Genomic DNA, 16,897 nt, shown 5'->3' on the forward strand with positions numbered 1-16,897 from the left:
AATAACTGCAAGTAGAATATATACTGCTGGTAATACATTACAGTTGCTATTTTGTGACTGACTACTGCTGATAACATAAGTAAAAACATACCTCAAATGAAAAATAAAGACAGTGAAGTCATTATAGATGAAGCACCGACATGAATTGGGGTGTGTCCTTTTTCAAAGAAATCATCGTTGCATCCGCTTTAAGCGATTTGATGGAAATCATGGATGCAGATTAGAACCAACAGCTTCCCCACTCGGTGGCCTTAAATTAAATCGTACATGAAGCAAGGGGTACACAGGGCAGATGTAAATAACAGACGGAGTACGCCCACGTGGATTCAGTCATCACATCAACTAAGCTGCAGTTAAATTACGATTTACCACTAAATCAATTGCCTCACAGTGTGTACAGTAAAAGCTGTCGTCTTGACGGCTTTTCCCACTGCCCTCGCCGACCTTGCTCTATTTCCGGGCTTTGATCAGCTGTATCCATTAACACAAATGAGTTTACCTTCGTTGACGCTACCTAGTATACACGTAACAGCCTTGGGCTGTTATAACCAGTGACGCGTCTGTGTCTTTAGTGCTTCAGACTCTACATTGGTTGCTGGCCATCATTACCTTTGCTGCGTCTTCGTAAGAACAAAGTTGCATCTGTACAATAAGAGTACAGAAGAATGTTATGAATTCTGAAGAAAAATTAAAAAGAGAATTTACAAGAAATATTGTTTTTCAGTTTAAAAGCCGCATGGCGTCGGCCCTGTGTAATATTTGCCTCAACTTACATATACATCGTAAATGTAGTCAAAATGACATAGGTAAGAACGTTCTCCTCAGAACTGGTTTCTGGATGGAATATTGCTTTTCCTCCTTTTTGTACCTTAAGTCGTAAAAACACCTGTAGGTTTAAAAATTTGTTAATTAGAGATAGGCTGCAATCTTGTCTCACTCCCTTCACAACAACTATTGCTTTCCCTTTATGTTCTACGTTCTTGAACTCTTATAACTGCAGTATGTAGGAAGTAACCGGTTGTCCCTGTAGCCCTCAGAATTTCAAAGAGAGTAGTCAAATTGTCACTATCGAAAGCTTTCTCTCAATCTGAAAAGTTACAAACGGAGGTTTATCTTTCTCCAACCTATCAACATAAGATCAGCATTGCCCCATGTAGTCCTTCATTTCTCCGGAACCCAAGCTGATTTTCCCCGAGATCGGCTTTTATAAGTTTTTGGATCTTCTGTAAATAATTCGTGTCAGTGTCTTCAACCATGCCTTGCTTGACTGACTTATTAAACTGATAGTTCGGTAGTATTCACACCAGCCAGCACCTGCCTTCTTTGGAATTGGATAATATTACATTCTTTTTTAATGTAGCCTTTCACACCTAGTGGAACAGTTTTTTCAAGGCTGGCTCTCCAAAGATCTCAATAACTCTGGGGGAATATCGTCTACTCCAGGAATCTTATTTCAATCAGAACTTTCAGTGCTTTGTCAAATTCTTCTCGCAGTATCTTACCTCTCATCTTATCTTCACCTACTTCTCCTCCTCTTTCTGCAATATTGCCCTCAAATTTGCTTCTTTTATATAAACTCTGTATATATCCCTTCTACCTGCCCTTCTTTGCTTAGCAATGACATGTTATCTGATCTCTTAACACTTCAGCACCAGCTTCCGTTTTCTCCTAAGGTATCCTTCATTTGACTGAATTGCCTGTTGGCTTCTGTCTCGGGTTCTTCGGCCGACGATCGATCGATTATTTTTCTGACATTTCGCCAGCGCGAGTCGAGGCTTCACCCTCCACTGCTGGTGGTGGGTCTTTAATCTTCATATAGGGGTATCCATCTTCCCCATAGTCATGTACGTTTCTACAGTCTTACATTTGCCCTCTAGCATTCCTGCTAAGCCAATCTGAATTTTCTGTTATCCTCATTTTTAAACCTTTCGTCAATTAAACTCTTCTGTTCTAGTAAGAATGGTATCGGGACAACAGAAACCATTTTGTGTTCTACGTTTTGCGCAGTGCGGGTCAGTAATAACTGTTCAGCGTGACTTTCGTACTAGGTACGGTGTGGTTCCTCCTACAGCACAGAGCATTAGACGATGGCATGAACAATTCCGAGGAACAGGTTGTTTGTGTAAAGACAAATCGCCGGGTCGTTCCCGAGCGTCTGACACAGACGTCAAACCCATCCGTCACTGCTAACTGAAAACTATTCAAGCCTTGTCGCTGCAGCATGGGAACCATTTGAATGCCCCAAAGTCAGAACAGTCATAAAAGCAAACACTTTAGCTATACATAAAATATACTGTTTCTTTCTACAGTAATAAAAATTATCAGGTCTGTTTTTTTATCCAACATTAACTGTCAGCTCTACAGTCTAACACAGGATTCATTCGAAAAATTACACGCATTTGATAAAAACCATAACGCACTTGCTTTTGAATAATTGCAACAGCTGATATAATTTGATGCCCTCGAAAATGTGACGATAAGGATCCGCTCATGACACGTAAATTTGCTGACAGCCGTTTCGTCATTAAAAAATCTAAGATACCAAAAACGAACACTGTGCATTTTGTCTTCTACCGTCCAAAAGAGCTCAACACTGACTCCCAGTTTTACTAGTTCCGAGCAGCTCCCGTAATTGCTCAACATTTCGGCGTTTCACGCAACCAGTCCTGTGGCCTAACACACAATTGTCAATTACGTTCATCAGAAGCATTCTCTTTGTAACGGCCTCCTTTTGCAATAATTGCAACCCTCTAGAAGATATTGCCTCTTTGCAGGACCTATCGTGCTACATTTTTCATTTGAAATTCAAAGGAATTTCTCTGGTGTCCGCACGACGGGAAGTAACAGATTTTTGAGCGCGGAATGGTAGTTAGAGCTAGACGCATGGGACATTCATTTTCGGAAATCGTTACGGAAATCAATATTCCGAGATGTACAGTGTCAAGAGTCTGTCGATAATACCAAATTTCAGGCAGTACCTCTCACCATGAATAACGCAAAGGCCAACGGTGTTCACTTAACGACAGAGAGCAGCAGCGTTTGCTTCGAGTTGTCAGTACTAACAGACAAGCAACACTGCTTTAAATAACCGCAGAAATTATTTTGGGACGTACAACGACGTTTCCGTCAGGACAGCGAGGAGAAATTTGGCGTTAATGAACTATAGCAGCAGATAACCGACGCGTGTGCCTTTGTGAACAGCATGACATCACCTGCATCTACTCTCCTGGGTTCGTGGCCATATAGGTTGGACACTAGACGATTAGAATACCATGATCTGGTCCTGATTTCAGTTGGTAAGAGCTGATGGTAGGGTTCGAGTGAGGCGCAAACCCCTTGAAGCCATTGACCCAAGTTATCAACAAGAAACTGTGCAAGCTGGTGGTGGCTCCATAATTGTGTGGGCTGTGTTTACATGGAATGGACTGGATCCTCTGGTCTAACTGAGCCGCTCGTTGACTGGAAATTGTTATATTCAGCTACGTGGAGACCATCTGCAGCCATTCAACGATGGAATTTTGATGGATGACAATGTGCCATGTCACTAGACCACAGTTGATCACGATAGGTTTGAAGAACATTTAGAACGATTCCAGCGAACGATTTGGCCAGGCAGATCGAACATTTATGGGGTATAATCTAGAGATCAGTTTGTGCACAAAATCTTGCATCGGCAATAATTTCACAATTACGGTCGGTTATAGAGGCAGCATGCCACAATATTTCAGGAAGGGGACCTGCAACGACTTGTTGAATCGATGCCACGTCGACGTGTTGCTGCATTTTGCCGGGCAAAAGGAGGGCTGACACGATATTAGGAGGTATTCCATGACGTTTGTCACCTCAGTGTATAACATTGTATAAGGCGTGTCTCCTTTTTAATGTGGCCTTGAAGAAGGTTATGATGGCTGAAAAACTGTTAAGAAGGGAATTTTCTATAAATCAGTGCAGACTGCCTCTTGTGTCGATGACGTAGAAATAATTGCAAGAACTCGGAAGGCAGTGGAGGAGACATTCATCGCACTTGAGTGAGTCAGTGGTAATATGGGACTGAGTGTCAGTCAGCAGAAAACATTATATTTGACTGCTGGGGAGCCTTCAGTAGCATTGGGCAGATATATTTTTGGGAGAGTTGAACAGTTAAAATTTATGGGAGTCGACATCAAACGGTTTAAATGGCTCTAAGCACTATGGAACGTAACACCTGTGGTCATCAGTCCCCTAGACTTAGAACTACTTAAACCTAACTAACCTAAGGACATCACACACATCCATGCCCGAGGCAGGATTCGAACTTGTGACCGTAGCAACCGCGAGGTTCCGGACTGAAGCGGCTAGAACCGCTCGGTCACAACGGCCGACGGGTCGACATCACCCAGTCAAATGATATTTCTTATGAAGTTAAACAGAGGTTAACAGCAGCCAACAGACCCTATTTTCATTTAAAAACTATTTTTCAAAAATCTCTTAACTTGTATTAACAAATTAATCATTTATAAAAACACTTATAAGACTTGTGATGGCACGTGCTCCGGAAACTTGGCCATTAACGTCAAGAGATAATGGAATACTAGATGTCTATGAAAGAAAAGTACTTAGAAGAATCATTAGCCCAACTTGAGAAAGAGGAAGATGTAGGAGGAGGAAAGAGAAATATGGAGGAGGAGCTACTCTCATGAGCTGTACACTGTACATAAATATCTACCTATTATAAGAATACTCAAATCAGCCAGAGTGAGATGGGGAGGGTCCCTGGCACAGACGAAGACACGACAGTCGCTAAAACGATGTTAGATGGAAACTCAGGGTTCATAGAGGACAGTGGCGACCGAGAACCAGACGTATAGATAGAGTCACGGAGTACCTGCAGAAAGCTCGGGCGTAGGATCGTAATAGTTGGTGAAGAATTGATGAAGAGGCGAAGGTTCACAACGAACTGTAGATCCACAGAAGAAGATGATGAGTTCCCTAAATCGCTTAAGGCAAGTGCCGGAATGGTTCCTTCGAAAAAGGCACGGACGATTTCCTTCCCCAACCTGAGCTCGTGCTCCGTCTCTAGTAGCCTCATCGTCGACGTGGCCCCAAACCACAGTCTTCCTTTTCTAGTGACAGGAGACGGCCTCGTCTTTCACTAGAGGAGTAAACTCTGTCCTGACTTGCATGCCTTCAGGTACAAAAATCAGAAATGTCTGTGAACAGTCCAAGTGTCCTAGTGGCAGCCGTGACCTTGCAGACAGTGTGTCAGTGAGCGAGTCGGCAGGCGGTCTGACAACGGCGCCACAAATGCCCACTGCCGTCTTACCCTTTCAGGGTTTCGATGCTATGCTGTGAAACCACCATTCCGAAACAAATGTCTAGTGCCAGGGTATAGGGCGCAAACTGAGTTTGTTTCTTACAGCCTGGACACGCCAAAATTACCCGAATTGTGTAAAATTGTAAAGATTCAGTTATATGCATGTAACTCTCAAAGTAAAATATAAATTAGTATCTGACTGTGAAGTAATCTTGGATACCTATTATCTACTAGAAAATTTCCTGTGAGTTTGGACTGAGCAAAGTTTGAGAATTTGTATGGGCTCTGATAACCGCGCAGTTCAGCGCCTCACAAACCCAACACCATCATCATCTAGAAAATTTCTGGGCCTGATCGAAAAAGTATATGGGTTTTGGACTAAAAATGTGCTAATTTTTTTGACATGCCCTCTACATCAGTGCACTTTGTCCACCTTTTTCCAGCTATTCGCTTCCATCCTTGGAACGATATTCTGGAAAGTCAGCAAAATACTTACCTACAACAACCATAACTTCTTCGCTGTATTCAATACGCTTCTCAGAGGCACACGTTTCTTTAGATGTGACTCTAACTGGAAGCCAGAGGGTATTAGTTGGTTCATTCAGGGGAGGAGACCAAACAGCGAGGTCATAGATTCTGTCGGATTAGGGAAGAAAGTCGGCCATGCCCTTTCGAAGGAAGGTACTTTCCTGAAGCGATTTAGGAAAATCACGGAAAACCTAAATCAGGATGGTCCGGCGCGGGTTTGAACCGTCGTCCTCCCGAAGGCGAGTCCAGGGTGTCAGATATGGCAGAAAGGGCCGATATTCCGAGTGTACTTCGAATAAATCCCTAGTTTCCATTGTCAAAGCACATTTTTAGTAGGTGTATCGTCATGATGATTTTTTTATCTATATATACACGACTACTCTGCAGTTCACACACTCTGCAATCCGCAAGTAAATACTTATCAGAGGATTCGGAGTCCATACCTCTCACTGATTTTCATCCAGTTACACCACTCGGCATATATCTGTGTAACACTCTTCAGTTATAGTTCTGTTATTCACAAGGTAATCAATATGAAGAGCGCATCCACGAAAACAGTTGCCTCAAAATCGCGAGGAGGCAGGGTCATTCCACACAGCTGATATTTCTCGTTGACAAGTTAAGGCAGTTGGTGGGAATGTGGCAACTAGAAACCGGAGCATCAAGCGAGAAAGCACGAATTGCATTTAGCTTTCCACTATAAATGGGTCCTTCATTATGTGACTGTGCACTCTGCTACATTTCCTGCAGCAGAGCAGGGGCAGCATAATTACGGAGGGAAGGCCCAAATCCAGACCTCTTCTCACTAATTTTTTCATTCATTTGGTCCAAAAGACTTGTACTTCCACAGTGGCTATCTGTTATTTGGACAAAATGTTTTGTCATTATTGAACAATTTTGGCTATATAGTCAAAATCAAGTGTATTTCAAGTTGCCTTGATGGAGATGATGTGTTTGGTGACTGCTCCTGCTGCCGTCAAACTTGTTCTGCATCCGATTGATCTCTGATGGGCTGTGGCAAGTAACGTAAGCAAATTTTGTTTCCTACACGTATCCTACCAAACTACTATTTTCAGAGACTTATCCGATTCTTTACACCAAACTCTCCATCAATTGTTGTAACACCAAGCGCAGCTTACTGAGTGTAGGATCATTACGGTAGCCATACAAAGGTGCCATTTACAAATATCGTTGTTTGAAAAGTTATTTATGCCATGTTCCTGGATAAATTCTCAAAATATTTCAATAGGTGACAGATGTAAGAAATGTCCGCGAGTAGATGGTGTTAAATATATTGAAAAATGCCAGCTTCTGTCGTGGTTCGTATTCAGTGATAGATACATACGGTGTATGTTTAGAGGAGAGCAAAAGGACCACTTTATTCTGTGACAAAAAATGTAACGTACGTTTCCACGGTGGTTTTGGCGCTAATGAATTTCAGAGATGAATATAATTACCGGTAATTAAGCATTGAAGATGGCTACGCTTAAAATTTCAAAACACTCTCCAAACGCCGGGAACGCGAGCTTGGTTAGATTTTCAACTAGTTGTAAACTAATTGGGAGAAGAGAATCGGAAGTGCGCTCCGCCACTGACCACAGATGACGACCGTGATGCAGTCGCGGTTTCAGGCCCGTTATTGGCTGAACTGATATTTGGTCCGTTCAAAGGTCTGTGCTGCGTCCGTGACCCGAGGCTAACCAGGACACGTGACTGCGTATAACCGCAGCCTGCGGCAGGATCTCTGCGCACACGTGACCCCCTGCCGCATACAGATAAGACGCGACGGGTGCCAAAGTGAGCAAGGGCCGGCAACTGATACTGGCACAACAAGAGTAAAGGCTCCACGCCAGAGACAGGGAGACAGCTTCGTTCATCGGTTGCCGATGCGAAATCTCTCTATCTCTCTCTCTCTCTCTCTCTCTCTCTCTCTCTCTCTCTCACACACACACACACACACAAACACACACATGCGCGCAGGTTACTAGAGTGGCTCCTTTATTATTTTTAAAAGTGTAAGGAAAAGTGATTGTCAAAAAACCAGTTTGCACTCTAAATTGCAATGAACCCTCACCTCCTCCCCTGCTCAACTTGATCATTTGCAAACTTTCTGAATGTTAAAGAAAGGAAAAGAATAAAGTGGATGAGGCACAATGACTGTATTGACACAGTTATATGTGACTGAATTAAAAGTTGAGAGAAAACTGGTCAAAATCCTGACCTAAAATTACTGTTTTATGATGACTGAGTTTATTTTGGACATTAGTCACATTGTCTGGAACAAAAAGAATGGATTATGTGTGTCAACAATGCTTAGTCTTATTCTTACATTCCTCAACTGACCTCATTTCACTTGGATATTAAATTATTTTGAAAAAGTTGTATTTGATTTGTTTCCAAAACTACAAACATCAAGCTCTTGTTTAATTATGTACCAGATCTCTCATTCTTTATCGGCAGCACAATCTTTGGTTGGTGTAACACTGGCTCTGTTATGTACAGTGACAAATTTATGTTCACAAGTAAATTACAAAACTAATCTGTATGCTGTTATGTGAGGGGGGAACATATTTAAGAGTAATAGCTACAATTTTTAATATGCTTTATATTGACATAATACATGATTATTACCAGGGCCATTTTTCAGCTAAAGTGAACCAAATTGCTATTTGTAACGCCACAATTGTAAGATTTCCATACAGGGTATATAACAATTAGTAGTGGCGCCTTGGGGAATCAAGCTGAGAGGGGAGTCAAGGACAACCAAATGCAAAATTGGTATGCAGTGTATCACTAGTATCACAATTTGTAGTGAAAACTGACATGTGTTAAAGTGGGGGGAAAGGGGGGGGGGAGGTGTACAAAATGATAAGTCACTTGTATGGAAAAATTATCTTGAACTGGTTCTGATTGTTATACTAGATTATAATCAGATAGAATAGAATAAATTTAATCAACTTTACAATTTTTTTATATATATAAGTGTTCACAACAAAAATAATTTTTAGATTGCTGTAACTACAATATTACAAGTTGCTCACAAAGCCCTTTGCTGAACTAATTTAGTTATCATATGGCAGTTCACCTCATTTACAATTTCACTGAAGTATATTGAAGTGTATTTTGTTGAAGTAACTAAAAACATTATCATGTAATGTTTTATAACTCTTTTGTTCTGTATACTTGTATGATGCACTGTTTAGAACAAAGTATTACATTTAATCATACAGCACCACATTACAGATTCATAGCACAACGACACAGCAGTAGCTCATTTGTGACACATCTTGATATTCTTGCACTGATTCAAGGGCTTTATTGTTAATCCATTTTGGTAGTGTACATTTTAATTTATCCAAAGGCACCAAGTAGCCTTTTTTAGGTAATTTGTTAAAATACATGAAATAAGATATTCATATGTGCTGTGCCAGTCATGAAAGGTAAAGTTGTCATCAACCCAAAGATTGATTTGAACACCATAGTGCTTTACTAGGCATAGAGCATGTCAATTACACATTCTGCGTGTGCTGCACAATTGTACTGACATCCAGAGGTCAAAGATATTATGATTTTCTTGCATGTATAGTAAGCACTTCCAAACATGCAAGTTACAGACTGTCATTACATTACTTTAAATTACATTTATCATTTTCCATGGGTCCCTTGGAAAGGAGTCTCTGGGATGTGGATACATGGATATTGTACAATTCTAATGCAGACTGATTTATGAGCTATAATCCTTGAGAAGATATTCATTTATGGAGTAGAAATTTGGGGGGCCAACAACCAAAGCTAATCTAGATAAACTACTCATTCTTCAAAAAAAGGTGTGTGGGGATAATCTGTGGAGAAAAATACAGGGAATCTTGTCGCAACTTGTTTCCAAAAACAGAGGTGTTAACTGTTATAAACACATACATTCTAAAAGCCATATTTCTTGTGAAAAGACTGCACCCAAACACTTATTCAGATTTACATCAGTACAATACTAGAAATAAAGAAAGATTTTACATTGGCAGCCACAGAACAGCACTTTACAAGAAGGGGCCTTAGTACAAAGGTATAAAATTAGCTAATGCACTGCCTAGTGTAGTCATGGCTCTTCCTATAACTAAACTGAAACATCAGCTTAAGAAATTTTTAGTAAAACACCCTTCCTACACATTAGAAGAGTACCATACTTATATGAAGAACAAGAAATGCTTTGTGAAATTGTGTGAATAGAAATCAGTAAACATCTTATTGTAATTTTGTTGTAAATTAATTATGTATTCAGAAGAATGTGTCTTGTGTATTGTACAAATAACTTTAAACATTACTGTTTCTTTGTACATGTGCAGTGTACCATTTAATGTTGAAAAAAGCTATTATTATTATTATTAAGGAGTTGGCCAACAGGAAGTTCTTTAATTCACTCTGACACCGATCTTTATCACTTACAAGACCTTTGATATCTCTGGTAAGTTATTGAATATATGAGTACCCCTGTACTTGACTCCTTTTTGTACTAATGTTAAGCTTTTATAGTCCTTATACAGATTGTTTTGGTTCTCATATTATAATCATGTTTTGCACTATTTTGAATAAAAAGAAACATGTTGGAAATGATAAAGGACATCAATGGTATATGTACTGAGAAGTATTAGTTAGAATACCAAGTTTCTTAAAGAGGCCTCTGCATGATGATCTAGGACTGACACCAGATATAATTCTAATGACTCATTTCTGAATTTTGAAAATGTTCGCTTTGTGTGAGGAGTTTCCCCATAAGATGATTCCATAACTCATTAGTGAATGGAAGTAAGCTGACTAAACTAATCTCTTCATTTTTAAATCAATTATTTCTGCTGTCATGCATACTGCAAATGTAGCTGAACTAAGGCATTTCATTAAGTCCAGAGTGTGAGTTTTCCAATTTAGATTGTGGTCAATTTGTAGCCCTAAAAATTAAAATCTCTACATAGTATGAGTACATCATTTTTAGAAGTTAAAAAATTTAATACTGCATCAAGCTGTTTAGTGAATAACTGGAAATTACAAGTTGGAGCCCTGTATATTGTGACCATAATCATTTTTCTTTTTTGTGATTCTGCTTGTGTGGCAGATGCTTCAAAATGCTGATCACTACAGTATTTAAGAATGTCAATGTTTTTATGATTGTGGCCCTGTCTAATGTAAGTGGCAACTCCTCCTTTCTCCATCTCTTTTCTACAATACTTTGAAGCTAGGGTATACCCTTCCATATTAAGCATTTCAATTTCATTACCTAAATGGTGTTCAGAAATACAAATAATATAAGCAGGATTTGTAGACTGTAGGTCATCTAAACAGATCTGAAATTCATTAATTTTGTTTTTTAAACCTCTGATATTTTGATGTAGTAAATTTACTGTTACTTTTTTCTGTCTTCAGAGGTATTATGCTTAACATTTTGAGATACAGCTTATAATATTCACTTCCTGAAAGCATAGTCTACATGAATTTCATGGTGAACATTTCATATTGTACCTTTTTTTGATCAAGTGAGTCTCCCTGTGATAGCATTCCATAAATCAAAATACAATTTTACAGATGTAGTATGCTCTGTCAGACCTGAATTGCTTTTTTTTTATCTTTTTTAAACCTGAATAGCCATCCTTTTCCTTCAGTACAGAGGCATAAGAAGTTTTATTTGCTTTGTAAGTGATACATTATTCAGTAATGTTCTTAAAACTGTAATATATTTGCCACAGATGCATGGAACAACAGAAACTGATCAGAATATAGTGTGTTTTATACAATATGATGTGCAAATTAGAATCCATATTACTCAGCTTCTGAAACTCACCTGGCCCCAGTTCAGGGTGACTGTCTAATAGCTTCCAGGGGCAACAAAATTTTAAAATGCTGCCATAATATACTCATTAAGCAGCATAATCTGAAGGTGATCATTTAACAAAAGTAATTCAAGCTTTTCAGTTAGGAACTGTTGCAGAGTAACTCATGGCATGCAAATTACACAGACTAGATTCATCTAGTATTTGAGAATGAGACTATTTAGCTACTTTCAACAAACTTTACATGAAATTTGAAATCTTTCTGAAACTTTTTCTTGCTGACACTCCCCTCAAAATAATGAAACACATGAAATTAGTTATTTACTACATTTTCAATGCATTAAAATTTCAGCATCAGACCTGACTTGCTACTTCTTTACTACTGACCTTATGCACACAGTATTCATATACAGGGTGTCCCAATTATCTTGACCACCCTAAATAACTGTTTATTCAGATGAAAATTACAAAATGCTTCAAGCAAATGTTCTTTAGTCATCAGGGGGATACCAATCAGCATGGTTGCCTTCATTGTAGCTTTGTTTTTTACAAAGATATGAACAGCAGTATGACTTTTTTAAATGGCACCCTGTATTTTTATTAGGTAATTCGCCAATGTATCACAGTGTACCATTCACTGAAACACAACGTTATTAATTACATAAAACAACACTGATGTTGATGCTCCCAGTGGTTAGTGCAGGTACTCGGGGTAATGGAACACATTCACATTCTGACATTGACAGAGGATAAATGTAAACATAATTAGAAAGCACACCCATCATTTTGTCAACTATTGTCAGTTGAAGAGTTGTGTGAGCAGAATATCCATCAATGAAGAGAAGGTAGAAATGCTACTCATCTATGGGGAATGTAAGTTAGCAGTAATTGCAGTACTGTTTCCTTATGCATGGGTACAGTCAGTACAGTAGTTTAGTCCTTTTAAAAAGTGTTGTGTACAATAGGCATACAGTAAAAGCTATCCTTCCTACAAACTGCTTCACATAATGATTGTCTTATTGTTGTTGTTGAAGGTAGGCAAAATGGTACGCAGGCAGCAGAACTGTACAGAGAGCAACATCCTGACAAGAACCCACCTTCCCAACAGATGTTTACTCATCTTGTTGTGACGCTTCAGGAAATGGGAAGTTTCAACCGAGGACAATGCAATCACTGTAGCACTTGCACAGACGAAGCCAAAGTTACTATTCTTGCTTCCATTGTTATGAATCCACATGTGAGCACATGACAGCTTGAACACAAGATTGGCATTCCTAAAACCAGTGTACATCCTATTCTTACATGTCACTGGTTCCATCCTTACCATGTACTCCTACATCAAGAACTGCATGGGAATGATTTCCAGAATCGTGTAAAGTTTTGTCAGTGGATACAACAGCAAATCCTTGCCAACTCAAACTTCTTCTCCAATGTTCTATTTACCAATGAATGTTCCTTCTCAAACTAAGGACAGGTAAATACAAGGAACATGCATTACTGATCCAGTGACAACCCACAATGTCTTAGACAGGTGGAACATCAGCATCAATGGAGACTTAATGTCTGGTGTGTGATGCTTGGTACTACAATTATTGACCCATATTTCATCAATGGTAGTCTAAACGGCATAGTGTTTGCCAACTTTCTCAAATGAATACTCCTTCCTCTTCTGGATGAAGTGCCGCTAAGAACCAGAATGTTTATGTGGTGTCAACACGATGGATGCCCAGCACAAAATGCCTTGCTTGCACGCAAGGCCTGCCAAATGGATTTGTCGAGGAGGAACAGTTACTTGGCATGCTAGGTCTCCTGATTTAAATCCTCTGGACTTTTTCCTTTGGTGATGCATTAAAGACGTTGTCTATCGCGATATTCCAACAACTCTGGAGGTCTTGCTGAAACATATCGTGCTTGCTTGTAATTCTCTTCAGCAGACAACACTGGAAGCAGTAAATAATTCTTTCATTCAATGAGTGCACCAGTGTATCGGTGTCCAAGGTCACCACTTTGATCACCTTTCAATGTTCTACACCTGGGCAATGGTACAGGGGAGTCAAAGTAAATTTAGTTTTCTGACAACTCCAGAAAATGGACGAGTTTGTGATCCTGGGCTCAAAGTCAGTGTTGTGGTATGTAATTAATAACATTGTGTTTCAATGAATGGTACACTGTGATACATTTCTGAATATTGGAGATGAAATGAATTACTGAATAAAACATACAGGGTGCCATTCAAAAAAGTCATACTGCTGTTCATATATTTGTAAAAACAAAGTTACAATGAAACAATCATGCTGATTGATATCCCCCTGACAGCCAAGGAACATTTGCTTGAAACAATTTGTAATTTGCATCTGGACAAACAGTTATTCTGGTGATCAAGATAAATGCATACCACTGAGTGTATCTGCAAAATTATATGATTTTATGACACATAATTCAAAAGATATGATCCCATAAACACAAGAATTCTATTTTTAAAGAACTGAGGTGGGGGTGTTCCTGGTTAATAGGTGAATGGTTTCAGACAACACATTCCATTATCAAGTTTCCTAGAAAATGCCAAAATTTAAAGTTACAGAATTTGAACATTTATATATAATTAGATTTTGGCTTTTTGTAAGAAGCTTGTTAATGAATGCGTATCATCGTAAATCAGATGTTAACAAATTGCAATGTGGAAGTGATACTGTATACTGCAGGTCAACATGTCTTCAGCTGCTAAATAAATCATTAGACATAAATGTGTTAGCAATGTGTGATGCAAAACATTACACATCACATTAGTGTAATTAAAGGAAGAACAAAGTCCAAGCTTCAATGCTCTGTTGAAGACAGGGTGATTTTAATCAAATTTTTGCAGAAGATTCATAGCACTATTGCTACATTTATAAATTTCCCATGACATAAGTCAGTTAAATTTTTAATTCCAATGTTGTATTCTTATGAAAGAAACAGTGATGATGCAGGGAGAGTGTCAGCTTAATGTCCCAACATCGTCACTAGACATAGACCACAAGCTTGGATGGGACTGCCATGCCACCTCATTCAGTTTACAAAGGAAAAGATGTGGTACAACTTCAGTTGATGGATTAATGGAAAACTGATTTATTTCACTTCTGAATATTACATTGCATGAATGATTGAAACTAAACAGAAACTTTATATAAAGCTAATGTTATCTACTTTCTTTTATTTGCAGGGATCTTCTACTGACCCTATATATCAGAATGGACACTGTTCTTCACAGCATTGGTGGAAGGACAATGAGAAAAACTGGCGTCTGTTCCGGTGGTCTTTATTAGTAATAGCTGTGCTACTAGTTTTGGGACTGGTGATTTATTTTTTGGTTATAGGTGGGTATAAACTTTATACTAACTATGAACTTCAATTAATAAACACATATTTCATTTGATAGAACCATTTTCAATTAGTAACTATTTCATTAAAATTAAGTTTTTCTAGTTTCCTATTTATATGTCTTTGATCAAGCAACATACTACATATTTCTGACATACTGTCAATTGTAACAGCGATCAACACAATCCAAAAATATATATTTTACTCTATAGAATATCTGGAAAATCTAATTGAGAAGTGAGCTTGAGGACTGTGTACCATGTAGAAGTAGAAGTAGAAGTTCATTGTCTCATAACATACAATTTCAACCCATTGACTTAAAGTACAGGAGATTCATCAAAAAACAAAAGCTGGTTTACAATTTTCCTTATGATACAAGAAATATAATATACAGTACTGAATAATTACTTAATTAAACAATTACTCATAATAGTTTTTCTTCAAAACTAGCAAACTTTTAAGATTAACAGTCCTAAGCATGTGCTGCCTCTTGCTCAAATTTTCAGGTTGTCATTTATGAATTCTTCTATTGAATAGTAACATTTCTGCACTAGTTTCACATATAAGGATTTTTCTGCTGTTTCTAAATTTATGTGAAGAAATTCTCTTCCTTTCACTTTGTTATAAATTTTCATACCCATATAATGTGGAGTTTGAGTATAAAGTTTTAATTGTGAGTGGGCAACATAAAATTATTTTCAATTCGGGTGTTGTAATCATGTTGAAAATGATTTGCTACAAATAAATCAGGGTTACTGTGTACAAAGATAATCAGCTCATATATGTATAGTGAGGGAGCACTTAGTATAGTTAGATTTTTTAGGAGTGGGTGATATGATCACCCTACATTGTGCACATTTCTAATGATGGTTTTCTGAAGTTTTAGGATTCGACACATATGGTTTAAGTTGCCCCAAAATACAATTCCATACCTTATTACTGACTCAAAGTAGCTGTGATACACTAATTTTCTTATGCCCATACTGGTAGCATTATGCACTATTGTAATTGCAAATGTGAGGCTATTTAATTTATTTGCTAGGTGCTGTATATGTGATACTGTATATATGATATTCCTAGGAATTTCACACAGCTAGCTTCCTGCAAATCCTGGTTTATGTGACTGATTCTGAATATCATTTAATTTTGCTTGTTTTGTTTTAAACTGCATTAACTGAGTCTTTTCCATGTTTAATTTAAACCCGTTTAATTGAAACCAGGTGTCTAATTTTTCTAAAGTATTTAATACAATTTGTGGAAATTGATCAGTACTGTTACTTTTAATGATTAAAGATGTGTTTTCTGCAAATAAAACTGAGTGACACTCAATATTAAGTGGCAGATCATTTATGTAAAACAAAAACAGAATGGTACCTAAGACAGAACCTTGGGGTACTCCATGTGAAATGGTTTTCCATTCTGAAGTATAAGTTCCTCTCTCTGATGTTATAACCACACTTTGTCTTCAGTTGGTTAAATAGGATTTAAACCATTCTAATACCATGCCCCTAATTCCATACTTTTCCAGTTAACAGAGTAGCAAGGAGTGATTCATTCTATCAAAGGCCTTTGATAGGTCACAAAAATTCCTGTGGCATGCAGTGAGTTGTCTAGAGCTGAGCTAATTTTATCAACAAAATTATTTATAGCAGATATTGTGGTTTTGCCTTTTTGAAATTCATACTGATTTTTTGAGATTATTTTAAATGTTTCTATGAAATTTTGAATTTGTATGGTAACTACCTTCTCAAATATTTTTGATAGTGATGGAAGAAGAGAGGCTGGATGATAATTCCCCATATGCTCTTTTGTGCCTTTTTTGAACAGTGGCTTAACTACTGCATACTTAAGTGTGTCTGGAAAATAATCTAATTGAAGGGACTGGCTAACTACTGCAGTT

The 16,897-nt window shown here is 38.2% G+C and overlaps 1 protein-coding gene across 3 annotated transcripts in view; it reads left to right on the top strand.

The window, feature by feature from the left end:
* LOC126351810 (uncharacterized) overlaps positions 1-16,897 on the top strand; it is a 584,469-nt gene that overhangs the window by 514,718 nt on the left and 52,854 nt on the right. For all 3 annotated transcript variants that reach the window (XM_050002637.1, XM_050002636.1, XM_050002638.1), the window contains exon 2: positions 14,840-14,993. In XM_050002637.1, coding sequence (XP_049858594.1) covers positions 14,840-14,993 — 154 coding nt within the window. The remainder of the gene's footprint in view (positions 1-14,839; positions 14,994-16,897) is intronic.

Source organism: Schistocerca gregaria, chromosome 1 (assembly GCF_023897955.1).
Source record: "Schistocerca gregaria isolate iqSchGreg1 chromosome 1, iqSchGreg1.2, whole genome shotgun sequence".
Classification (NCBI taxonomy): domain Eukaryota; kingdom Metazoa; phylum Arthropoda; class Insecta; order Orthoptera; family Acrididae; genus Schistocerca; species Schistocerca gregaria.